The sequence below is a fragment of the Odontesthes bonariensis genome, chromosome 10, assembly GCF_027942865.1.
Source record: "Odontesthes bonariensis isolate fOdoBon6 chromosome 10, fOdoBon6.hap1, whole genome shotgun sequence".
In the NCBI taxonomy this organism is placed as follows: Eukaryota; Metazoa; Chordata; class Actinopteri; order Atheriniformes; family Atherinopsidae; genus Odontesthes; species Odontesthes bonariensis.
The window spans coordinates 33,033,792-33,059,605 of record NC_134515.1 but is presented as its reverse complement, the minus strand read 5'-3'; the positions used below and the strand labels follow the sequence as shown (position 1 = coordinate 33,059,605).

The 25,814-nt window shown below is 40.0% G+C and overlaps 4 protein-coding genes across 4 annotated transcripts; 2 read left to right on the top strand and 2 right to left on the bottom strand.

Annotated features, from left to right (window-relative positions):
- The first annotated feature begins 878 nt into the window (after positions 1-878).
- On the top strand, positions 879-5,737 carry LOC142390009 (V-type proton ATPase subunit S1-like). Its single transcript, XM_075475322.1, has 10 exons — positions 879-1,021; positions 1,568-1,688; positions 2,006-2,080; positions 2,193-2,386; positions 2,491-2,528; positions 2,654-2,739; positions 3,638-3,864; positions 3,975-4,010; positions 4,531-4,768; positions 4,864-5,737. The coding sequence occupies exons 1-10, from the start codon at positions 900-902 to the stop codon at positions 5,074-5,076; spliced, it is 1,350 nt and encodes a 449-aa protein (XP_075331437.1). The 5' UTR covers positions 879-899; the 3' UTR covers positions 5,077-5,737.
- A 316-nt stretch (positions 5,738-6,053) lies between these two features.
- Positions 6,054-12,176, top strand: LOC142390008 (ciliary microtubule-associated protein 3). The gene is made up of 5 exons (XM_075475321.1): positions 6,054-6,287; positions 6,470-6,568; positions 11,203-11,336; positions 11,425-11,542; positions 12,039-12,176. The coding sequence occupies exons 1-5, from the start codon at positions 6,138-6,140 to the stop codon at positions 12,102-12,104; spliced, it is 567 nt and encodes a 188-aa protein (XP_075331436.1). The 5' UTR covers positions 6,054-6,137; the 3' UTR covers positions 12,105-12,176.
- taf8 (TAF8 RNA polymerase II, TATA box binding protein (TBP)-associated factor) lies at positions 11,634-21,937 on the bottom strand. Its single transcript, XM_075475320.1, has 8 exons — positions 21,768-21,937; positions 18,856-19,015; positions 16,729-16,827; positions 16,578-16,640; positions 15,978-16,102; positions 14,389-14,536; positions 14,165-14,307; positions 11,634-12,702 (listed from the first exon to the last, which is right to left on the bottom strand). The coding sequence occupies exons 1-8, from the start codon at positions 21,813-21,815 to the stop codon at positions 12,562-12,564; spliced, it is 927 nt and encodes a 308-aa protein (XP_075331435.1). The 5' UTR covers positions 21,816-21,937; the 3' UTR covers positions 11,634-12,561.
- Positions 21,938-24,355: 2,418 nt separating this feature from the next.
- On the bottom strand, positions 24,356-25,213 carry g0s2 (G0/G1 switch 2). The gene is made up of 2 exons (XM_075475809.1): positions 25,155-25,213; positions 24,356-25,036 (listed from the first exon to the last, which is right to left on the bottom strand). The coding sequence occupies exons 1-2, from the start codon at positions 25,205-25,207 to the stop codon at positions 24,661-24,663; spliced, it is 429 nt and encodes a 142-aa protein (XP_075331924.1). The 5' UTR covers positions 25,208-25,213; the 3' UTR covers positions 24,356-24,660.
- Between the last annotated feature and the right edge of the window lie 601 nt (positions 25,214-25,814).

Genomic DNA, 25,814 nt, shown 5'->3' with positions numbered 1-25,814 from the left:
AATGTCGTTGCGCGTCGGGAAATAGTGCGCATCCTCCTTCTCTCTCTCCCCACTTTACAACACAATGGCTTCAAACTGAAACATTGTCTCTTTGAGAAAACACCGCTTTGAGTTCGCTTTAAGATGCGCTTTTTCATACAAACACACAGTTTCGTTTGACAGCTAGGCCAGGGGTTTTAACAATTGTTTGGAAATTTTGCAGCTTACCAAGTGTGTGGTCTCTATTTTCTTATCTGTCTTTCCTTCCCAGTTGAAGGCGCAGCATTGCGTGGATGCGGGCAGTGGTATCCATCCGCCGCCACAGCTGTGCGGATGGGGATGGGAGTTGCTTTCATTGAACTGAAAGCACGCAACCCTTGTAAATACGGTGAACATTTTGACTTACATATTTTTCTTTAGGGTTTCCAATGAAAGTGCAATGGTAGAATAACGGGCCATAATGACACGTGGTGAAATGCCGATAAATAAAAATAAAATGAGTAGGCCTATGTCAGAACCTTGGACAGTTGCCAAGTGTACCCCCAGACTTTGAGAAAGGCCGTTACTAAAATACACAACACAACTCGGTGTATGTTAAAGGCATCATTGGAAGTCGATGTATAGTATATCAAATGTTCGGCTGCAACGAGACATGCTTGGCTGAACAATGTGATGATGTAGATAGTCTCACGGCAGAAAGGCTTGTCGTGACAGTGGTCTATGTCCCAATATTTCGAACAGTTCATTCACTCCTGAGCTCTTAGTGCGACAGGAAAAAGAAAAGGGGAGCAAAGCTGGATTAAAAGGCAGTTAGGCGATGGGCAGTTGAATGAAAGAAGCAGGAAGTGCTGTAGCGTTGCACATGACTGTCAGCTGGTTGGAGTCACGTGAGCTGAGCAGTACGGAAAAGCTCAACTAAAATGGCAGGATCGAAGTTCTGTAGTGGAGGGCGACTAGTGGTTTTTCTTTTCTTTTTCCTCTCCCGTTTACCTTCAGCGAGCGCTACTGCACAAGTGCCATTTCTTATGTGGGCCAGTGATGGGTAAATATTTCATTTCAATTATATATTTATCTGTTAACACTCCCCTTAACAATAAAGTCTGCCCGGAATGCTAATGCTAACATTTAGAGCTAGTCGCGTTTCTACTAACTTAGCATGGCTAACATATGTATATTTTTTGCGTGTAAAAACGGCAACAACATTTGCAGAGAGGGGAAAGGGTTCATTTATTCACAGTAAAACGGGGAGGCACATATAGTATGAGAAACGGAGGAAGTGAAATACCAGTAGGTGTTTTAGGGTTGTACTGTGTCAAGATAAAAGGTGTATATCTAACAGTTGTGTGTTGAAGTGAACTATTCAGATATGTTATTTTTAGGTTATTCTAAGTCTTACTTCAATTCTGTTTTGAGTGAGTGATGGCCATCCTTAACAGGAAAACATGACATGTGTTGCACTATGGAACTGATGCAATTATTGCATGAAGTGTTTTGAGATCTGTGTTGATACTATTTGTAAATGTAAATGTAAATGTAAATACAAATACTAATTGTATTTATCTTTCTTTTTTTTTTTTTCCTTTTTAAGTTTACCAGTGGTGGCCCCACCTGCAGCTGGTCACATAACATCCAATGACGAGTTGGCTGCCTACCTCACCTCTGTCTTTGGCTCTGGCTCCCACACTGTGCTTATGTTTTTGCAGGACAAGGTCGGTGTCTGCTACATAAAAAACAGATCCCTGCTGCGTATTACAAGTTGCATAAAACGGAGTAACAAAGGGGAATCATGCATAGTAGCTACAGCAATGCATACTCATGTGACACTTAACAGTCTTCTCAATCTGGTGTGACAATGGGGTCACTTCCCGTTTCACAGTTCCCGGTTAGCACACTGTGAAGGTCGTTTGTTTGTGCTGAATGATCTTTTTTTGTGGCTGGTTAATAGAGTTGATTTTTGTTGTACCTATTTTGATAATCTTGTGTTTTCCAAAACCAAAATATATTACTGCCTTCTATTTGTGTTCAGTTGAGCAAAGATGACTTCACGGTTTTTGGTGGAGTGTTTGGAAACAAGCAGGAAAGTGCCTTTAAAAACCTAGAGGTAGGTTTAGGATAAATCAATAATTGTTGATTAACGTTTAATTTAGTTGATGATTGTTAGTACAAAATGAAGATTGGTAAAAAAATATTTCTTTCCTCTCATTCCTTTTCAGGCTGCACTCCAGTCCTCTTCTTCATCAGTGACACTTCCTGCCTTGGAGTGGGCAGGCCTCTCTGCCATCCCCACTCTGCTGCACAAGACGCTTGGTGTTCCGCCTCTGCTTGTGGATGCAGACACTCTCTCACACTTGAGCATCAACACATCTGTCAGCAATCTGTTGCTCATCAATCTACCTTACTGTAGCGAGTGAGACTTTTTGTTTTCCTGAAATATTGTAGGTAATCTATATTGTATTTTGAAATGAAGATGTTGACAAATTTATCCTTTCCCTTTTTTTAATTGTTTAACAGTATGCACAAGTTGTGCAAGGAAGTCCTACGTGACAATGGTATGTTTTAACAGTTCAAATTATTTGAATAATTTTGGGCCAATATTTAGTTGTAATCAGCTGTCTAGTGTTGAAACAGTTTTTGATGTGTAGTATTTAACTTGAATACATCTTGTTGTCCACAGATGAAATGATTGGAAAAATTCTAAGTTTCATGAAAGCAAAAGATCTTCCCCACACTGCCATATACACAGGACTCCAGCCTGCAAGAGTAAAATTTCATTATTGTCCTTATATAAAACGGTCTTGTGAAAGAAGAAGTAAACACTCTTATAAATTACAAAGTTATAACTAACAGACATGATTAAAAACTAATCTGATCCTTACCTAGTCTTAAAATTTATTCAACTTCAGATAAATGACAACACATGACCTGAGTCATTATTTGTCTAGAAAAAAAATCATAGCTGAAATGTAGAAGCTTTTCTACAGTGTCCATAGAAACTAGGAGGATGAGAAGGAGCCAGGCACTCCTAATCGATTTACAACTGTGACCACCTCTATAAAAAGCAGTTTTGGGTTTGGAGCATTTAGGTGTGTGTTAAAACAGTGCCAAGGAGAAAAAACACCAGCAATGATCTTAGAGAAGCAATTGTTTTTGATCATCAATCTTGGAGGGGTTATAGAGCCATTAAAAAAAATATTTGGACTCCATCATTCAACAGTGAGAAAAATTTGTTACAAGTGGAAAACATTCAAGGCAGTTGCTAATCTTCCTTGGAGTGAACGTCCCAGCAAGTCCAGGCCAATGTGCAACCATGCAGTGTTGACAAACACTGAAAAAACAAATGGACAATAACTATATCTCAGACTCAACATGCCTCAGTTGCTATGTTAAAGTAGATCACAGCACAAATAGAATACATGGCTTCTACATTTTACTTGGTTTTTGTTAATTGAATTATGACATGGAAGAATATCTAATGTGGTGTTGTTTATATTAGGTTTTATTTACCTAATTTTAAGACCAGGCAAGGACCAGATGTGTTTTCTTATTTTGTGGAAACTGATATGTAAAACTTAAGTACTGAAAGAGGGTATACTTAGTTAAAATAAAACAGTCTGAATATTTGGCCAGAAATAATTGAGCACTTGTATTCCTTTTGCAGGTCATTTCTGAAAAGTCTGTATCAAACCAGCAAGTGGGCCGGTCCTTACTACAAGCAGCTGTAACTGATGTAAAGCCACCCATCATGTTTAATCAAACAGGTAGTCCTTGCATAATGCTATGGGTGCAAAATCTCAATGTCAGCCTCTCAAGGACTTCAGAATGGGTTGACCTCGCCACAGAAACCCCATCCTTGACTGGATCCATGTGTAACACCACTAACTCGGTGTAAGATGACCTTTTATAATTTCATAGAAAATATCCACCATTATACAAGAGAACTTCACTTTAATGTAATTGAAAGAAGTCATTTCAATGTATTGCGTTTTCTCACTTAGGCTTGTGCTCAATTATGCATCGGGTTACACACTAAGGTAAGGCAATAAATTACTTCTGTAAAGGAACAGTTGAAATGTTTTATTAAAAAGGCTCATGGATTTGTGTGGCCCCCATTATTGAAGATGATTCTTAATTCTCTAACCTTTTTGAGTGTTAAATCTAAACAACTGTTTGCCTTCTAATTGTTTCTGCTGTTTTGATGAGCAGTAGTGACATGTAACTGAGTTGGCCCAGGTCTACAGTAGTCCCAGAGGAGTTGTACTAGTAATAAGAGTTGTACTGTAATAGTACACCTTTGTGAAATAAAATGCTGACATTCCCTCTGCTTAGGCCAATCTCAAACCAACCAATAGCTAATTTTTTCTCTGTTGTTCTTTCAGCCATGGGCCATACATATGCATACATATACATACATCAGAAGTTAAGCTGTTAAAAGTTCAACTCTTGTTCATATATGCTGGCACTATTTTTCTCATTCGTAGAAATGAATGCTGCTCTGTTATTCTGATATGTTTTCACTAACATACCCAATGCCCTTGTTTTCTTGAACTGTAGTTTCACAATGAGTCAGCGGCTCTATCCAGTGTCTGCACGAAACTGGTTCACCCTGGATTCTGTGCAGCTCCAGATGAATGGTCTAACTGCTTCTTTCACTGGGAGGCGCAGTATCTACGCCCCTGCCGAGTATTCCTTCCACTGCAATTCTGTCAGCAGCTTCCAAAATGCCCTGTTGGTTCCAAACAGCTCCAACCAAACCTCACCCCAGTTTAGGCTCAATTTTATCGACTTCCAGGTACTCACGTCACACAGACTGTCACCACTATAGCAAGACTGTTTTGATTTAGTCATGAAGTATTTCACAAATGTATATATATTTTTTTGTTTTAGATTCAGGGCTTTGGTTTGGCCAATGGAACAAACTTCTCCTATGCCAGTGACTGTGCAGGCTTCTTCACTCCAGGGATTTGGATGGGCCTGCTCACCTCATTACTTATGCTGCTAATTTTTGTGTACGGTCTGCACATGATAATGCAGCTAAACACCATGGATCGATTCGATGACCCCAAAGGGCCGTCGATTTCTGTCCCTCAGTCGGAGTGAAGTGTTCCTAAAATACACAAACATGCACACATTCTAGTGTCCTTTAGTCCCCCCTAGTAGGTTGCTTTTATACATTTTGAACTTTTGAATCTTACTTCTTAGATATTCTTATTTAGTTTTCATTTTTGACCCCTTCCAGGTTTTTTGGATGCTGATAGCTTCCAAGGCACATTCCACTTCAACTCTCCATATCTACATGTGCCAAAATTGATGCAACTTTTACCGTTTGATTTTGAGTGCATGTGCTTAAAGATTTGCCATCTGCTCTTGATATTTTCCCTAGAATAATTTGCACTTTACCAAATAATGCCTTCTTTGCCTAAATGCAGATTTTTTTCCCCAGCTTAGATAAGACTACTGGTAATGAAAGAAGTGCCTGTATATAATAGATCACTTGTGATGTGTTCTGAACTGGAATTTTGCTTTTACTTATCAGGGTTCAATCACACAAGTTCACTGCAATAAAATATTCTCTTGACAAATAATTTATTTATATAGAAAGACTTCTATGCTGAACGTACCCTTAAAATTGACCCTTTGTCAAAGGGTCTTCAACTTATTTAATGACGGTGTCTAAGTTTTGTCAATGATATGGATGTGCAGTTGCCATGACGTGTACAGTACATTGTTTTAAAAAGCAAATAAAGATATCTAAACATTATGATGGGATAATTTGATTTTGGGCTGCAGTTTGGATAATGTATTATTGTAGAATACTGTGTTGGTTGTTTTACTGATTAAATAATGTCAAAATGCTGAAATCTTTATTCCAATAATTTCATCACACCAATGAGAACAACCTAATCATTTAGTTAGACAGCTGTGTGCATCAATTCCTGATAACTAAAATATTATTGAATGTACTGTAAATGAACGAATGAATGTTTTCTGCTTTGTGTAACGTCAACACTGAAATACCTTTTTGTTGCCATAGTTACTGCGATTCAAAACAGTGAGACTGCACTGAGGAAGGCAGCGACCAAGCTGACTGTGCAAGCTTTTTTTTTTTTCACCGTCTCGTTTAGTTTCCAGTACTTCCTTGACAAGAAGTTATCTCTCAAATGCCAGCGGTTTCGGCTCATAAGGTAATATTTGGCAGCTCCCAGGAAAGGAAACTGTTCCCCCTCCATTACGCGGCAGACCGACTGGGAAACGAACTGTTACGACTGGAAGCGCCACATCTCGGCCCTGGCTGTTATAACAACCATGAAGTTTGTGTCTTTAAAACTTTGAAATTCTTTTGTTAATACCAGAAAAGGTGTTTATGAACTGAAGTATTAAGTACAGTCCTATGTAGAAATGTTTTACATCACTTTTATACTTAAGAGTTATTAAATAGAAACTTGTCGGCCATTAGTCCAACACATGCCTTATATATTTTAATTTCCCTCAGTTTGGCACCATCGTTTACGATTTACAGAAGACCCCCGGGAGTAAGAGGGGCTATGGTCTCTCTGCTAGGACGGCTGCGCGCTTTTCACCTTGTAACAAGGCAAGTTACATCAAATTCGCAAATTAGTCAATTGTTCTTTAATTTGTGGAACACTATTCATGATAATCTCATAATCTCACTCCATTCTATTTCACATAAAGTTAATCATTAATCAAGAGAAAGAGGCCCACTGCTTTTCATTACAGACCAGAGATGTCCTATGTGAAATAATACTGTCCATGCTGTACTGTTGCATCTCGGGTTGCCACCTTTCAGAAATTAAAATAAGGGAGGCCCAGTACAGCTGCTCTGGACCATGGCCACTGCTGCAGGTGGTGGAAACCTGCAGGAGCCTGAAAGCAGTGGTTTTATTTTCTGCAAGGGTTTTTAGTAAAGGGGTGATCAAGAAAGCAATTAGTCATACTTAAACTTACTTAAATCTTGAAATGCTTTATTACCAATTAACACATTTCTGTGCAACAGATGAATTTTTAAAATATAAACTAAAGAGAAAACTTACTGTACATTTTGAAGTGAATAACTGTTCTTGCTGACTCTTTGTGAACCCTGGGAACATTTTAAAATAGAAAAATAACACTTGTAAACAAAAAAAGTGCAAAACATTACTCCTTCTCTCAACAGTCTTGGATTCATCAGAAAGTCTAGCTCACGGAGTTACTTCTTTTTCCAAGTGTATTTCATGTTACTCCTTGCAGCACTGAGTGACTCTTTGTCTTTCAAAGTGCACTGAACAGGACAGCTCAAAGTTGAGAGTGATCAGGAGCTCACTCCTCATGAGCTCCATGGAGCACCTGTTCCTGCAGTCACTCCACTTGTTGGCCATTCTGGAAAATATCCTTTCCACTATCCAGTAGATGCTGGCACGTCAGGATGTGGCTGATGATACACAGCATGTTAGGGAGGTCAGCTACTTGAAAAAGAGCCACCCACCTGCCACCTTTAGAAGAGCATCTTCTTTGAGCCTCTTCAGAATGTCTCAACCTCATTCATAAAGTCAACATGGATGAACTTTATGAATGAGGTTGAGCTTGGTGGTCACCCTCACAATGTCACTAAAGGTCAAGGTGCCATGATGCAGAGAGAGGTTGCAGTGAGAACAGCCAGTTGTCTTCTGAAAAGTTGAACCATTTCTCAACATATGACAGTGGTGTCTTGAGAAATGCAGTGAAATATGCCCTTGCCATGTCTGCATCATGTGGAAGGAGACGCCACAGCTTTATTTTAGTTAAGTAGCCATAGAACTGGTCATTTTGTCTCTGTGTGAGTTTTCTCTTGAAGTTGTCCATTATGGAATATAAACTCAACACAGGTGGTTTTGTCACTCTCCAGCTGATTTACAACTTTCTCAAAGAGACAGAGGATATTATTGCAGAACAGAAGGTAAACCTTCACAATGTCTCCATCTTCCTCAGTTGAATCCTCTCTGAGCCTTAACAAAGCTGGAAGTTGTTTGGGACACTTCTCCCCCAGGCTGGTGAAGTAAGACTTCAGCACAGTCCAGGCTTGCATTAGCCAGGTAATGGCTGGATTAAGAGAGAGCCATCTGGTTGTGACATGTCGTAGAATTTCCTGGAACTCAACATCACAAAACCTACAAAACTCTTTGAGTAATTGTCTCTTTGGCAGATGTGGAAAAGAAGCCATAAACCTTCAGCACCACATTTTCCACATCTACAGTGAGCTGGTCAAGAGCATGCTTCATTGTGTTGTGCATAATGTGGACATGGCAGTTTCCTTGCAGCAGATTTTTTTGTTTCTTCCCCAAGTTGGTGAACAAAGACTTGTGAATTCCGTAATTCACATTTGTATTGTCTGGACTAAATGCTGTTATTTGATCAAATGATAAACCAAATTTGTCAAGCGACTGCTTTATGAGAGCTACAATCCCTGCAGCAGACTCATCTGCATTTTCAATGAAATCCAGCATTTTGTTGGTGAACCCACATTCCGGAGTGAAGTATTGAACAGCAAGGGGAAACATCTTCCTGTTGCCTTTATTTGATGCATCTGTATGGAGAATGGGAGGGGTTTATCTGATGTTAGGGCCTTGAGAACATCACCCACTGCCTTTGGAGCAAGGACATCTTTAACCTTTGCTTTTGTTCTCCCAATAGTAATTTTTTTCAAAATTTTTGAATCCGATAAAAAATGTAGTTTCAGTTCATCTGCATAGTCAGCACTGTTGTAGCTGAGATTGTGTTTGACTGTGTGGTACACCTGTGCCACCTCTGCTGTGGTAACCTAGAGGTGAGAAGTGGGATGAGAAATTGTTAATTAAACTGAACAGTATTTGTCTGCTGCCTGTTTTATGACTTGAAAGGAAGTCAGGTCATCCAAACAGTTAAACCACACTAATAAAATAAATATACTGTATTCCTAAAAATATGAATATTTTGACATAGAATACACATAAAACTGTACAAATATTTTTAAGCAAATAGCCTATATATGTTAAAAAAAAAAAATTAAATTAAAACCTGGACTTTATTTCTGGCATAAAATAAGTTCATCTACTCACAGATAACAGTTTGGTGAAAGTTGGTATCCTTCGAGATCACTCGAGAGCCCGCGTATATCCATATAATGGGAGTGAACAGGGCATAGACAATAAGGCATTGTCTGTCTTTATTTCACCAATACTTTAAGACGAATGAATGAATGAACACGTACTATTGCTCTGTTAGTTCACAGCTGCCGTGTTTTTGTTATTGGGGGCTTACAAGGGGCTTTCTACACACGTGTCTACTGGGATGATGTCATCGGCGTGCGCCGCTGCAGCACAGCTTATTTACTCCGTGCTCTGTGACGGTCGGCTATCTTCACACGGATTTTGCTACTGCTAGTTTTGTACAACATGACAGAATATTTATCAGATTTTGACGATGTGGAAGATGACTTTGAGTACGATGGATAAATGAGCTGTGCTGCAGCAGCGCACGTCGATGACGTCATCCCACTTGACGCGTGTGTAGAAAGCCCCCTATAAGCCTCCCGATAGCCCCCAATAACAACAACAAAAAAAAACTTCCCCTTAAACAATATTTTATTTATTATCTGTTAATCCATTAGTGTGATTTGTTCTTTAAATGGCCATATAATATTTATATTGGTTAATACTACTGTGTTTTAAATAATTAATAATTTATTCTACTTTCAAAATTCATCATCCTAAACAATAAACAGTCTTCTGAAAGTAGGCTATGCTCGTACAACCAGATTAGAAATTGAATGAATGTTGGATCGTATACTGAAAACGAATCCTTACAATAAAAGAACGGTTTCCCGTATATACGTTTCAATTATAGGTTCTACATCCTCTGACGATACAACTGTACGACAACAATGGGAGGCAGATTTGGGGTACAGACTTGATGATGGAGACTGGACTGAAGTTTTAAGAAAGATTCATTCTTCATCCATCTGCGCTCGCCATAGTCTCATACAGCTCAAGTTCATTCACAGAGTTTACTGGACTAAAGTCAGGCTCTCCAAAATAAAACCAGAGGTTGACTGTGATAAATGTAGGCAGGCTCCGGCTACATTGATGCACATGTTTTGGTTCTGCCCCAAGTTGCTTCCCTTTTGGACGTCCATATTTCAAGTAATCTCTGAGGCCTTCCACAAGACTATAGACCCTTCACCTCTAATCGCTCTCTTTGGTCTACCCCCCAGTAATGTTCGCCTTTCCAAGGCCAAGAAAAACGCCCTTGCCTTTGCTTCTGTAGTGGCTAAAAAGGCCATTCTTAAGACCTGGAAATCCCCACATCCCCCCTCCTATGTACATTGGATGAGGGACCTACTGAATTGCTTACATCTTGAAAAAATCAGATACACGAGACAAAATAACATAGACAAATTTGACTGCACCTGGGGTCCGTTCATGTCCCTCTTTTCCTCTCTTGACCCCTCTGAACTCTCTCCTCTACTGACTCCCCAAGCCTAACTCCCACCTTGTCTTGTACTTATGTAACCTTGCTCTAAAATCCAGAAACCCCCCCATTCTTCTCTGTGAAAACACTACCATCTATTATCTCCTTATTCTTTCCTCACCTTTGTTTCCTGTTCGTTTTGTCTTTTTTGCTTGTTTTTGAATATTGTTTTTATGTTACTGTTGCTATTTATGTTATTATTGTTTGATTTTTTGTTTGTTTGTTTTTTCTCTTTATATTATTTGTATGTGAATATTGCAGTTCTACAGTCAGCTTTGCGGTTTATTGTGGCTAAGGGGTGGCGGGTGTTTTTTTTTTTCCATGTTACTTTTCCTCTGGCATTGTATACAATTTCTTGAAAAAAATAAAAACAGAATTTGGAAAAAAAAAATAAATCAGTCTTCAGTCAGTATCAGTCTTAGGAGATAATTGGGGTAGGTTTCTGACTTGTCTGCAGTGTTGCTCTCCTGATGCATTCTGCCTTATGTCAGACAGCCCGCCGTGTGTCACTGAAAACACACTCCTGCATATTTTGCAATTTGCCTTGTGATGATCTCCACTGACGCTGTCCAGCCAAGGATGTGCATCCCACCACTTATTTCGGTACTTCTGTAAGCGTTGCATCATGAGATTTTTGGAGCATGGCCCACATTTAACAGTCCATTTTAATCCATTCCATGTGCATCCCCCAACCTTATGAGAGTGTGATAAATTCCTCTAATACATTTTTTATCATGTCCCTAGACAGTGACCCCTTCACCACAGCAATATCAGCCAGATCAGAGCAAGTCGACGGTCCCTCCTCTTGGAAAAACACCTTTCAGCTCAACCACACAGAGATTTAAAAATGCACAGTGTACATCTGAAGATACACCAGGGTGAGAAAGAGAGACACATAGCTAGATGAAACGCTTCCCAACTGAGCTGAGGGATGTTTTTTTTTTTTTTTTTTTTTTTGTGATGCAGCCCTGGGACATACGCTCTAGATGGAGCAAAAAATAAGAAAGTGAGCTGGCCAATGTGCTTTGGGAGCCCAGACTGGTCCAGACTGCCGCAGCCAGAGAAGAAGTCACTAAGGGTGAAGGTGAGTCAATTAAGCCTATGAATAGTCATTTAGTTCCATAAATGATCATACATCCAGTTTGAAATTGAAATGTTTGTTTGGATTTCACAAAAATTAAACTGAATTGTAACTTTCTAAATGCAACACGAGAGAAGTTTGTAAAACGGGAAATTATGTGCTTCTGACACTGGCCCTTATGTAGATTCCTGGGCCTGAAACTGCCCTGCAGTGCCCAGAGGCAGAAATGTCACAGTTCATGACTTCAGTTTCTAGCCCCACAAAGCACCATGTTGCTTTAATGTCTCTTGGCATTTTTGTGGACATTTTCAATATGGCAACAAATGTATGTGTATGGCTGTATATGTGCAGAGCTCACACAGGTTTGTTTTCATTGCAGTGCTGCAAAAAAATTACACAGCCATTCAAAAAAAAAAGCATAATTTTCAGTTACATTTTGTCTTTCTTTAGAAGACTGAACATAAATGCTCTTTTGGTTGTTTTGTGTTTTTGTCCTCAGCTAACAGACGAAAAGGAGTTCCTTAAACAGAGGAACAGACTGGCCTATCTGAGTTTGTACTACTAGCTAAAGCTGACAGATTAAACTCATTGTGACAATGACACAACATCTTGATATTGTCAGATTATTTTACTTGAATTTTCCCTGAAATAAAACAGCAAAAAAACCTTATCAAATTAAAAAAAAAAAAAAAAAAAAAAAAACAGAAAGTCCATTTTTCATTATTCACAAAATGACTGGAATTTTGTATAGTCTGTGTTACACATTTAAGTTACTTACCAAATGAATTCACACAAAGTATATACAAAGAGAGTGCTTGCTGAAAAAGTGACAAAAAACAAAAACAGTTATCCTCGACAGACCACATTACAGTCAACGGCAGTGGTTCCAATGGTGAGAAAAGCAGCTGTTGACTCCTGTTCAATACTGGGCCACTCCTCTGTGGAGGAAATCACTGACTGGACTGCTGACAGCACCAACTACTGAGGCATATACAAGTCTGTTAGTACAGGTAGGTCCTGACTCATTTCTTCCTCCTCACTTTGGGCTTTTTGACCGGCCGGAGGTACGGGTTGTCAATCACATTGTCCTCGCTGGCCTTGGTAGATGGAACAACGCCGCTTGGAGGAAGCATAGAATTCTCTTTGTCAGCACCTGGATCGTCCTGAATGATGAACAGAAACAGAAATGGAAGTGAGCAGTCATTATGTCATCAACATATTTGGAAAAAATGTGCAACGTTTGCTGTTAAGATTCATATCCCAAACCCATGATGAAGTTGATCCATCATAAGGAGTAAATAAGCTTAAGCTTAACAAAAATACTCCAATCACAGTTAGCAGAACTCTGTCCAGAGTTTAGACATCTGCCAAAAAGTATGTTAGGTGATAGTGTGTTGTTACATCTGGGTACAAATGGCAGAGCAAAAATCCCATGCTGTGGGTCTTGAGTTGTGCTGTTGTTTGTAAAGGCCAGGAGCAGCCAGTACTAAGCAAATCCAAATAAATCAAGCAATAATGAAATGAAAAAAAGGGAAGAAAAAAAAATAAAAAATAAATATCACTGATTTAAATTTTTTGAGCTTTAAGTCAATTCTTTTCATGTTTACAATACAAACCAAATTTCATTATGTTAAGAAATAAGCTAGTTACAGAATAAATTAAGTTACAGTCTTTTTTAGACATCCGACAAAGAGGCATTTGGGTTTTCTAAAGTTAGCTTGGTATAACACATGTGACTGACATCTGAGAATGCATGTCTCACATGTCTTAAAGAGCTTTCTATTTAGGCAGGAAAAATGCATAAATCCCTCAAAATGTATAAATAGCGGGATTTTTATTATGTGCCAGCTAGTGTTTCTGTTGATTTGTATATACTAGGGCTGAACGATATATCGTTATCGTATCTATATCGAGATATGAACATTCAAGAAAGTAATTTCGAAAAAGCAACGATATAAACGATATATTTCCCCCGCGCTCGCCCTGCTTATACAGCTCCGGCAGTCACCATAAACATTACTTTTAAGATTGCGCTTGAACGCACCCTACCGCCAGCCAACCACAAAGCTTATTTCACGCTTGCTGTGGAGCGACAGCTGAAGCCAACCAATGACAAACATAGGAGGGTGGGAGTGAGGGAGAAGTAGACTGAGACGCACACAGCCACACACATTCACGGGGAATTCACGGCGAAATCAAAACGAAAGAAACGAAAGAAAAGTGACATGAGCGCGGAAGATAATTCGGCCGGTGGCAGTGCAGAATCTAATTTTGTGCCAAAACATAAATCATCCTCCATTATTTGGAGGTATTTTGGATTTAGAAAGGATGATGTCGACCTGAGTGAGGTGTTGTGCAGGTCGTGCTTGGCGAAAATTAATCAATAAAACTGCACTCTTTTGTTTTATGATGTTTTTATTTTTCTGAAAAATGTTTGGTTTTCACCGAACCCGTAGTCATATCGTATCGATATCGAGATATCTGGCATGAATATCGAGATATGAAATTTTGTCCATATCGTTCAGCCCTAGTATATACTTCACTATTGTAACTGTAATACAACAGATAAACCTTTCAGCAACAGATAACAGCATCAGAAACCAGATTCCAGCAGTGAGGACTTACAGTGATGATATTTCCTGCCGTGTTCTCGCTGTCAGTCTGGTCATCCTGCTCAGAGGAGTCCGTCTCCTCCAGACTCTGCAGTTCCAGCTCTGAGGGCAGGAGGGCACTCAGATATGGGATGGTGCTTGGTTGTGCTGCGATCACTGACAAACAGCCAGAGGGAATATGTTTAAGCTTCCGCACGTTAAAAAAAAAAATAGTTCATCCTGGTATGGATCACTCACATGGGAAGGCAGTGATGTCATCTTTAAAGAGGCTCTGAGTTTCTCCGGTCTTGGCCATGAACCGTGTCAGGGCTCGTTCTACATCTCTCCGTTGGGTAGCTGCCTTCTCTCGCACCACTTGGTATTCTGACACAGGCTCTCTGAATGTCTGCACGAAGGAAAACACATCTCAGTGAATTAATAATGAATACCATGTCAAAAGGAACTGATATATTTTTCTTATTTTTTTCCCCCATGGATCTATTTAAAAGGAACTCTGATACATGATATGATGATAGTTGCTTATGTTACAATGCATTATGGGTAGTAATGTCATCTGCCTGGACTAGCCCGGTCTCTGAACCCAACAGTAAGATATAATGTTCTTGTGTTTCCAGTACATGGGCCAGACGTGCCCATCAAACAGGCCAGGGGGGGGTCAGGCACCAGGTAGTTTCTTGAGCACCTCCTCTTTTTGCATTCTTCATAGGGGATGGAAATAAGCACGTTGATCAAAGGTTCGTAGGTGTAAAGCAGGAAGCCCTCCACAATGAGGATGTGACTCTCCTCCTCCTCACGGTCAAACACAAGGCACAATCGCCGTATCCAAGGTGTTATCAACTACCATTCGGCCTAAACCCAAAGAGCAGCATTAGTGGTCACTTAAGACATCACTGGAAATGTACACTGCGATGAAGATCAGAGGTAGGAAGGCGGGAGTTGGGAAAAGTTTATGGCCTCTGTGCAACAGCTGCCTTTCAAAGCTAGCAGAGTAGCCCAGCCTTCCGTGACCAGCTGTATAGTGGGCTAATGGTTCAATAAGTTCTGCTAGAATGAATCAACAAAAAAATAAAAATAAAAAAGTGTTTACCTGACTAATTAGATTTTTTATAATATATGTTACAGTCATTCTAACTAAAACTGTATTAAACTCAAGTTTCTCAAGTTTGGACTAACACACACAGATAATAGGGCTGGCACAAGAGCAAGCACAAGGGAAAGCATGGATCTCATCTATTTAAGAACAGAAACAGCAACAACAAAAAAGTCCAATACAGCACAGATTTGCTGCCAGCTACATTTTTGGCCTATTGTTTGATGTCATAGGTCAACAAGAAAAAAAAAAAAAAAACAATACTGACAAACTGAGAGAGGGCAAAAAAAAACATCAGTGAAAACAATTTCTCTTCCTGTACTTGTATACTGGAACAAAGACAGTAATCCAATTAAATCGCCCAGTGAAGCTACACCTGTGAGCTCTTGCCCACTGGGAAGGGTGTGGCCAGAGAACAGCTACAGGTATTTAGGAAGGTATTTGTATAAGCATGAAGACTCTTTACATTTCTTGTTGCTTTTCACCAGGAAACTTCAACCAAAAGGAGCAGCATGAATCAACATCTTTACTGCTGGCTGGTAAAATTTATGACATTATTGAAACGGTAACTATTACATGTGCTGAGATGACATCATCAACCAACAATTACTTTATATGTATCGATCAAGTCAAGTAATTGTGAGCACTGTTTATAAAGGAAAGGGTCATTAGAGAACATTAAGGTCTATGAGTTTTCTTAGTCAGGGTTCCTTTAATGAAATCGCTTCTGACTCACAGGTGTTTTGATGTAGGTGTGAGGGTCTGGGAACTCGGGGAAGTAACCAGGGATGTGAGGTGGATGTGTGCGCTTCTGTCCAGCTGACAGTGATTTAGGCGTCACTGGTGAGTTCGTCACTGGAGCTGAAATTATGCAAGTCCAAAAAAAATGGCCACATTTCAAAATAGGCAAGAACAAAATGATAGATTAAGATCAGATTTATTGGTCATGCATACACACGAAATTTGTCATCCACTTTTAACCCATCCAGGTTGGCATCTGTTAACACAAACATGCACATGTCACACACTCAGAGACAGATACCAACCTGGAGCAGTGGGGAGCATGGGGGTACGGTGCCTTGCTCAAGGGTATCTCAGCCGTGAGAAGGCTGTCAGTTCCACCAATCTTTTTGAGTGGCGAAAGTGTGAAACGAAACGGCAACCTTCTGGTTATTGCACAACCGACTCTAACCATCGAGCCACGGCCGCCGTGAATATTCCAACTGAATTTTTCAGGCATTATTTTTTAAATCAGTTGAGGAATTTAAACTACAAACATCAATCTTGAAATTCAGAACTGTCAAAACTAAAAATAAGGAGAAGATTGTGCACTTACGGGCAGTTATGACCATCCTTTGCGATCGTTTGGCGTACACAGGCAGGGTGTCGACATTGAAACCTTTTGTGACACAAAAGTTTAAACATCTCATAAGTTAAACATCTGTTAGCGATGTATAATCCACATGTTGGTGCACTTATGATCTTACCCATTTCAATGAGTGTTACCACAGTGTCTGAAAGGGTCGGGATGCTCCTGGCTGTGTGTTCACAATATGCTTTAGCACATCTGCCTATTTCAGTTAGGTCTAAAAGGAAAAAGGGACAAAATTTTGTTTCAGGAAGTTCTTTTTTTTTTTTTTAAAACAACAAATGGATTCTTCATAACATATACAATTCAAATCTGCACTGCACTATCGGCACTAACAATTCAAAGAAGTGCTTATACTGGCAACTACTGCAGCAATCATCAATGCTGCTTGCACTGTGCTCTCTGTTGGTGCAGAAAACACTTTTAAGTCCTCATAATGATGGAATTATTATACTTGAAGGACATTCATTCAGCACACAGATATAAAAAAAAATACGAAACAATTTGATTAAATAGCTGAACATTCTGGCTGAGTAAAAAACTGAAAATGGTTGTCATTTTCTCATATTTTTCCCCTCAGAACTGAATGATTCCAAAATGTTTTCCTTTACTTTAACTAGGGGAAAACAAGAGCAAAAATTACAATTCTATTCACATTTATTGGGATATGTTTAACAAGGCCAGAATCTTTAGCTGTTAAATGCTATGCTATAAGCTGTTTGTCTTGAAAAAAAGTAGTTGCAGCTCTACTTTGTGATAATTTACATAGTAATAATCTGTTTGAAGAGTTTCAGTCAGGATTCAGAGTGCATCATAGCACAGAAACAGCACTGGTGAAAGATTCTGTTGGATCTCAGTACTGCATTTGATACAATCGATCACAGCATTCTATTACAAAGACTGAACATGTTATTGTGATTAAATGAACTGCATTTGGCTGGTTTAAGTCAAGCTTTTAAAGGCCTAGACTGCTGGGGGGCCTCTTGTGTCATACCTTTCCTCACTTTGCTCTCTTTTTGCCCCGTTTAATTTCTCAAATGAATAATTGTCATTATTGTGGTCGTTAAGTTGTGTAAAAGGTATCCTTTGAATGGTGTTAGTTGTCCCCTCTTTTCTGTCTTCTCAAACCCCAGCTGGTCGAGGCGGATGGCCACCCTTCCTGAGTCTGATTCTGCCAGAGGTTTCTTCCTGTTAAAAGGGAGTCGTTCCTCTCCACAGTCGCCTCATGGATACTCAGGACGGGAGATTGGACTAGAGAGAAGTTTCGGTGCAATCTGTTGGTTTCCTTAGCTAGGAAATTGTTTTTGAATTGGCTCTGTATGAATGAATTGGATTAATTACAAGAATTGAACTCCAATTGGACTATATTATTGAAGTGCCTTGAGTGACATTTGTTGTAATTTGGCACAATATAAATAAAACTGAATTTAATTCAGTTGAATTAAATAGGACTGTTTGGTGTCGTATCTGTATTTTACCAATATTTCTTGTGACAAAATTAATATAGGTTAAAGCTGCAGTCGGCAGGTTTTCAAAATTACGAGTCTAAAGTCGGAAAATTCGAACTGATACAACTTTCAGGTCCCTCCCCCAACCTCTAACAAGCTCCGAATCGCCCCCCAAACCCCTCCCCCTCTGTGGACGAGGTTGTGCACGTGAGTTCACACCAGTGTGAGCGCACACAAGCTGGGGCAGACTCACGCTCAGCAGCTTGTGCACAAGCTGTGATTGACAGGTAGGATTCCTCCACCCTAACTTGATTGGTTAAAAACAGCCGGGAGCGCTCGGTTTTTGCAAGCATGATTACAGGCTTCAGAGGGAGCTACAGATTTTGTTATTTTTCCTAAACAGCCTATTTAATATTCTACTTCCAGAATCCCATGACAGTTCAAGCTAATATGCCTAAAAAAAAGTTGCCGACCGCAGCTTTAAAGAACATCCTTCAAGTTTGATGATTCCATATTTATCTCTATCTGGATTGCGCTGTTTTTACATTAAAATACATTGACCAGTAAATCAGTTTTTGGAAGTGATGCATCAGCTTTAGCTTGACACACATCAGCCCACATCATGCCAAAAAATTCTGCTTCAGATCATCTTAAAGGCAACTGTGTGGAATAAGCTAGATGAAAGTGTGGTGCTTTGCAGAGGACTTTGGGTTAATATTCAAAATATTACAAATATATTGAGAGAAATTTCAAAATTCATCAGCAGGTGGAAGCTACACTTCAGGATTCATACATACAGCTCTGCATCATCTCAGTGAGTGTCTCCACTGCTGCATTCTCTGCACTCTCGAAGCCGCTCTCAGTCAGCAGGGCACTGACAACAACCTGCAGGGTGCGACGTCGGGCCAGGTGGTAGTTCTCTGCAGGGCTGGGGGCTGCTTTAGTCCCGCCCCCACGCTAAGAGGGCAAAGAAGAAATAAAAGCTGGAGAACCTCACCGTTGACTTTTACACTACTGAGTCCTAGTAAAAGTTTATTTTTTTCCTTTTTTTAAAACCTTTAAAAAAAAGTAAACTTAAATTGAATTTTTGTGTTGTTTTTTTTAAAATTTCATTTCATGTTGGGTTGCTCTCTACTTAATACCAGGGGTTCAGGTGCTTTATCAATCCTGCACAGTAAATACACTGCCGGGGCAAAAAAGAAAAAAGTCGCACACTCTAATATTTCGTTGGACCGCCTTTAACTTTGATTACAGCATACACATTCGCTGTGGCGTCGTTTCGATAAGCTTCTGTCATGCATTTGTTTCAATCCAGTTGCATTCATTTTTCACCATGATGACGGGAGAGTCAGACCGCTGTGCAAAGTCTTCTCCAGCACATCCCAAAGACTGGGAACAGGGGTTAAGGTCTGGACTCTGTGGTGGCCAGTCCATGTGTGAAAATGATGTCTCATGCTCCCTGAACCACTCTTTCACAATTTGAGCCTGATGAATCCGGGAATTGTCATCTTGAAATATGCCTGTGCCATCAGGGGTAGAAAAAAACCCACTGATGGAAAAACCTGGTAATTCAGAATATTCAGGTCATCAGCTGACCTCTTTCTTTGGGCATATAACTTTGCTGAACCTCAAACTGACCAGCTGCAGCAACCACAGATCATAGCACTGCCCTCACAGGCTTGTGAGGTAGGCATGAGGCATGACGGGTGCGTCACTTCATCTGCCCCTCTTCTGATGCACCCATCACTCTGGAACAGCGTAAATATGCACTCATCAGACCACATGACTGCATCTTTATGCTCCCTTGCAAATTTAAGCCTTTTTTCCCCAATTAGACTCACTGATAAGTGGTTTTCTTAAGGCTACACTACGGTGGCCGACACGTGCAAACGCGCTGCAAACGGCGAAACAAATCCAACAATAAAATGCTGCAACAGAAAAATGCGGCAATAACAAAAACGACCAGAGCACACGCGCTGTAAACCCCAAAACATATGCAAGACAGAAACGCTGCAAACATCAAAACACATGCAAGAAAAAAACGCTGCAAACATCAAAACACATGCAAGACAGAAACGCTGCAAACATCAAAACACATGCAAGACAGAAACGCTGCAAACATCAAAACACATGCAAGAGAGAAACGCTGCAAACTTCAAAATACAACGGAAGTTCGCCAGGCCAGTAGGCGGTCTCGACCTGTGGGATAGGGGATCGACTATGGGAGATCGACCATATGAACGAAATAGAAGAAAGTCAAAAGGTAGTTGTCATTTATGTCTTTTTTAAACACTTGGCCGTAATCTTTTACTTTATTATAGAAGAGCAGCGGAGTTATGTCGCTATTATAAGGTAAAAGATTACGGCCAAGTGTTTAAAAAAGACATAAATGACAACGTACCTTTTGACTTTCCTCTCTTTCGTTTCTGTCTTGCATGTGTTATGAAGTTTGCAGCGCATTTTTTTCTTGCATGTGTTTTGATGTATGCAGCGTTTCTGTCTTGCATGTGTTTTGATGTTTGCAGTGCGTTTTTTTCTTGCATGTGTTTTGATGTTTGCAGTGCGTTTTTTTCTTGCATGTGTTTTGATGTTTGCAGCGTTTCTGTCTTGCATGTGTTTTGATGTTTGCAGCGTTTATGTTTTGCATGTGTTTTGATATTTGCAGCGCGTGTGCTCCGGTCGTTTTTGTGATTGCCGCATTTTTCTCTTGCAGCATTTTATTGTTGGATTTGTTTCGCCGTTTGCAGCGCGTTTGCACTTGTCGGCCACCGTACTACACAGCTGTTTAGTCCCCAATCGCTCGCATTCCCTTCACATTGAGGGTGTGCAAATACTTTTACTTTCACTATTAAACATAGCTGTGAGTTCTACTGTTGTGGGATTTTTTTTTACAATTTAATTTCACCAAAAGTTAAAGTGATCGTCAAACACGATCATTCAAGATTTTTTTCGACCACATTTCTTCCTCGAAGATGGTTTCCCCACTGTCTCTCCAGTTTTTAATTATGCGTTGGACAGTTCTTAACCCAACCTTAGTAGTTTCAACAGTCTCCTTAGATGTTTTCTTTGCTTGATGCATGCCAATAATCTGACCCTTTTGAAACAGATGAACATCTTTTCCACGACCATAAGACTCTTACGAAGTTGTTTTTAAAAAAAGAAAGAAAAAGAGAAGCTACTCACTGCAGCAGTTAGGATAAAATAACTTGTTACCAGTTGACACATCATCATCCATGCAGTAATTATCCAATGGGAGGCTCTGACCTGTTTACTTAGTTAAATCCGGGTGGTGACATTTTTTTTGGATGGGCAGTGTATGTGAGCAACGTGTTAAGTAAGAACAAGAAAAACACAGTTTTTTGTGTTAGTGGCCTAAATAGATATAGTTAGTTCTTAAGTATAACTTCGGAGAAGTTCTGGAAATATCTGAAGAAAGATTTTTAAAACATATGTGGAACACTGTCATTTATCCAGTAAAGAAAACACACCTTGCATTTACGGACGATGCAGAATAAAGAGGTTAAACTATAGTTAACCTTACAATACACCGTAAAGCAAAGTGGGTTCTTATTAAACAAAAAAATATCCATTTAACTTTCTTTATCGTGTTGAAACGTGTCAGCGCATAGAGGTTATCTCATTCAGTCGGATGTGTATGCTAGCTAAAACCTGGATGCGGTCTGCTCCGGACGTAAAAAGCATCTCTTACCCCGCCTGCATTCAGCGACCCTCCCGATGCCACCGCAGGATCCGCCATCTGCAATTCTTTAAATTTAGGTCGTTCGGTGGATTAGATTTTGCGTTAAAATAACTTTATTTAACCGACGAGGGTTTCGCCGCCGTTGGTAAACATGGTGCGACTAAATTACATTGCTTCCGCCATCTGAGCGGAAGTTGTAATCACCCCTCACTTATTTGAATGCTGCCGTCCAGTGTTTATCTATAATATGGCACGTCCAACTCGAAAATAAATATACATGTATGTCTCTGGTTTTCACATGAATGCAGATGACCTTGTAGTCTCCTTACTGCTCCTCATTATTTATTATATATTGTTACAGGCTCAGCCGTTTACTGTGATTTGTTATGTGGGAGGGGCTAGTTTTGTTGGATTGCTGGAAAACAGTGGAGATGACAGTGGACTTTAGGAGAAGCCCCCCCACTCTGCCACCCATCACCATCACCAACAACGCAGTGTCTGCTGTGAAATCCTTCAGGTTTCTGGGCTTCACAATCTCTCAGGACCTGAAGTGGGAGACCAACACAGTCACCATCATCAAAAAGGCCCAGCAGAGGCTGTACTTCCTGCGGCAGCTCAGGAAGCTCAACCTACCTAAGGAGCTGCTGATCCAGCTTTACACCGCCATTGTTCAGTCTGTTCTCTGTTCATCCATCACCGTTTGGTTCGGATCAACCACCAAACAGGAAAAGAACAGACTTCAACGGACAATAAGGTCTGCAGAGAAGATTATTGGTGTCAGCCTGCCCTCCATCCAGGACCTGTACCTGTCCAGAGTCATGAAACGGGCAGGTAACATCTCTGCAGACTCATCACACCCTGGACACAAACTGTTTAAACTCCTCCCTTCTGCAAGGCGCTACAGAACTCTGTACGCCAAAACAACAAGACACAGGAACAGTTTCTTCCCTCAGGCTGTCTCTGTGTTAAACAGCTAAAACCGGACTTCAGTATATCTGCATATCTGTACATCTCCTGGAAAAATCCATCCTACCATACTGTGAACTCTGTATTTATATTTATATTTTACTATCCATCCTTGCACCATGCACCAATTTGCACTTTATGCTTTAGCCTTGTTCCATGTCTATTTTTTGTCTATTTTTTGTACTTGTTGCACTGAAGAGAGCGAGGTGTAACAGGAGTAAAATTCCTCGTGTGTGCAAGAAAAAGCGATTCTGATTCTGATTGTATTTTCTTCATGCGAGAAGTGCTGGGAATAAAAGTGCCGTTCTTCAGACGTGGTCCCGATCATGTATGTTACCTCAACGAGCTAAACAGAGCTATCTCCAAGGGGGCTCCACCTACTATGGTTCGAGGGTCTGCCAGCTCGAGTTTGGTAACAATATATACAGTAGAACTTTCCATCAAATAGTACTATTAATGATATGTAGAGCCAAAGAGAGCAAATGTCTAAAATGGCTTTAAATCGCCCAATATCATTTTTAGTGTTTGTAATGAAGCCAAATTATCTTGGACATTTGATTGCAGAACAAATGACAGATGGAGAACATAGTTACATGCAATGTCTCATAATCTCTCTTGAGCAAATGCTCTGCTGTGTGGCTTTAGTGTATGTACTGATGGAGTGAGGATGTCTTTTTTTGTGTTGTTAAACAACAGTAAAGTGAGCCTGCAGAGATTTCAGGTTGCTTTTAGGGATGTTATGAAAATGTCATTGAAGAGGCCAAAATGACTCAGTGCCAGTCATAAGTTTGTGTCCACAAGAGTGAGCAATATATGAGAATCTATTCTAAGGAATTTAATGTATTCATTTATTTGCGTCCTCAATGTTTAGATAATATACTACATGATACCAGTCACAATTGTGGAGACATCCATGTAGCGGTCTCCTTGTTGAAAACTGACATTAAGATCAGATTTATTGTCATCTACATTACAGGGAACATATACAAAATTTGTCCTCCATTTTTAACCCATCCAGGTTGGCACCTCTTCAACACACACATGCACAGGGTCACACACTCGGTGGGCAGCCAATCACACCGCCCAGGGAGCATGGGGGTACGTTGCCTTGCTCAAGGGCACCTCAGCCGTGGCAAGGAGGTGGACTGACACCCCTCCAGCTGTCAGTTTCACCAATCTTTGAGTGGCAAGAGTGAGAATCAAACCACCAACCTTCCAGTTATTGGACAACCCACTCTAACCACTGAGCCACAGCCACCAAATCACATTCATATTGTGATTTTTGGATTTTTGTTATTTTTCTATCTTAAGTGTTTTTTTTAACCTGGACCTTAAGTCTGAAATAAAGGTGGTGTGTAACAAATGTATATTTGACACAGAAGGTTTGTGTCTCTTTTTTTAATTTTTTTTTTATCTCTATTTCATGACTGTGAAATTAACATTTTAAGTTTTGGATTGTTTGTCATATTGTTTCTGTTTTGCTTTTACATTTTTCTGATTTGAATAGTAAACCAATAACAAGAAATTAAAGTAGCAAATAAATCATCCAAAGTTTGTTGCCTTTTCGTTTTCTTTTTCTCACATATGATGAAGTGGCACCACAGATTCTAATCAAATCACGAATGAGTCTGTTGCCAGTAGAAACATCTTTATTGAAGTGCAAAATGAATTAAACCACACACATACCATTGTTTTCCCAACACATTCATCACATCTCATGCAAATGTATCTGCTGCCCAGCAGCCTCACATCACTGTATCCTGCAGTTATCAGTTTATCAACTCACTCTCTGTATTTTTTGCCATCAACGGGGGCAAATTACATTTTTAACCAAATCCGAAATAAATTATTAAGTTGAAAGGGACCAGTTCAACATGGTGGCGTAAATTCACCACCATTACCATCACTTCTTGTGTCCATTTATATGGAGTTTTCTTTAAGAAGCATGTAAGCGGTTGGCTGAGCTTCTTTGCACAGCAGTACCGAGGTGTTTGGCCTTGGCCTCAGACAATACTGTGTCCAGCATGTCCTCAGCATCAATATGAACCAAGGGAGAGTGTGATTTCAACACCTGCTTCCTTTCCTTCTTCTTCTCCATGAAAATCTCAACTTGTTCGTCCTCAACAATGTGATTGTCCGAAAACGGCAGGAAAACCATTTCTACCAGTCCACCGACCATTCCAAGCATCGCCAGAGTAGAGCCAAGCATGTAGATCTTCAGCATGCTCCGGCTGGGCCTCTGTTTCAGCATCTCCTTAACAAATGGGATGATGTTGCCACTGTTTTCCATCTTCTGATAGTTGATGACTGTGCTTAAAGAAAATAAGGTATTTTACTTCGAGAAAACTGCCCATAAACACAATTAACTTTTGAAAACCAAGTGGTTTGGTCATATTTAAACCAGTCATTTTGTAATATAAAGATACTCACTTTGAAGCCCACACCAAATCCTTGACTTTCTCCCAATGTTTGGCACAAAGCATGCAGTCGCAGGCAGAGAGGCAGGAGCAGATCCTGCAATTTAAACAAAAGTATTGACAACTCCCACAATGCATATTCATGAGGCTACTTGTACTGCTATTGCTTTATAGAGATGAACACTTATTTGTGTTAAAGGGCATGGGTTTGTAGGACAAGAAGTGAAACAAATACTCCTCCCACATGATCCTGTGCATGTGACATCCCATGTGTTAAGCAGCACAAACAGTAAACAAAATTAAGGTGTGCTGACAGTCATTTACTATCTATAAGGAGATAATAATGTCGAATTGGACAATGGATTTATTATACTGAACACTCAACATGAGTGATCAATGTATTTCTCCTGACTTGTACATGCAATGTCTTCCTAATGAGAACTTGGATAGTGTCCAATCACAACACATTAGCTTGTGAAAAGCCAGTCCCATATATTGGCTGACAGTTTTTTAACAGCTGTACTGGTCACACATGGAATACCCCTTATTGAACACTGACAGATAAACTGCAAGAGGAGATAATGTTTTACACAATCCCCTGAATCATGCAGTCCCGAGCTGTTCTGGCTCCTGCTCTCTGCAAACTGTCGACAATAACCCAGTGAGAGACAGC

Coding starts and splice junctions, on each gene's coding strand:
- taf8 (XM_075475320.1), bottom strand. CDS start 21,815: ATGGCGGATCCTGCGGTGGCATCGGGAGGGTCGCTGAATGCAGGCGGG. Junction 16,828..18,855: donor CACTGAGATGATGCAGAGCT/GTATGTATGAAT, acceptor TTTTCCTTTTAG/ACCTAACTGAAATAGGCAGA. Junction 14,537..15,977: donor ACACCTACATCAAAACACCT/GTGAGTCAGAAG, acceptor TCCTTCGTGCAG/ACATTCAGAGAGCCTGTGTC.
- LOC142390008 (XM_075475321.1), top strand. CDS start 6,138: ATGCCAGCGGTTTCGGCTCATAAGGTAATATTTGGCAGCTCCCAGGAA. Junction 6,288..6,469: donor GCTGTTATAACAACCATGAA/GTTTGTGTCTTT, acceptor AATTTCCCTCAG/TTTGGCACCATCGTTTACGA. Junction 11,543..12,038: donor AGAAGTCACTAAGGGTGAAG/GTGAGTCAATTA, acceptor TTTTGTCCTCAG/CTAACAGACGAAAAGGAGTT.
- LOC142390009 (XM_075475322.1), top strand. CDS start 900: ATGGCAGGATCGAAGTTCTGTAGTGGAGGGCGACTAGTGGTTTTTCTT. Junction 1,022..1,567: donor CTTATGTGGGCCAGTGATGG/GTAAATATTTCA, acceptor TTCCTTTTTAAG/TTTACCAGTGGTGGCCCCAC. Junction 2,529..2,653: donor GGAAGTCCTACGTGACAATG/GTATGTTTTAAC, acceptor TGTTGTCCACAG/ATGAAATGATTGGAAAAATT.
- g0s2 (XM_075475809.1), bottom strand. CDS start 25,207: ATGCTTTGTGCCAAACATTGGGAGAAAGTCAAGGATTTGGTGTGGGCT. Junction 25,037..25,154: donor GATTTGGTGTGGGCTTCAAA/GTGAGTATCTTT, acceptor ATTTTCTTTAAG/CACAGTCATCAACTATCAGA.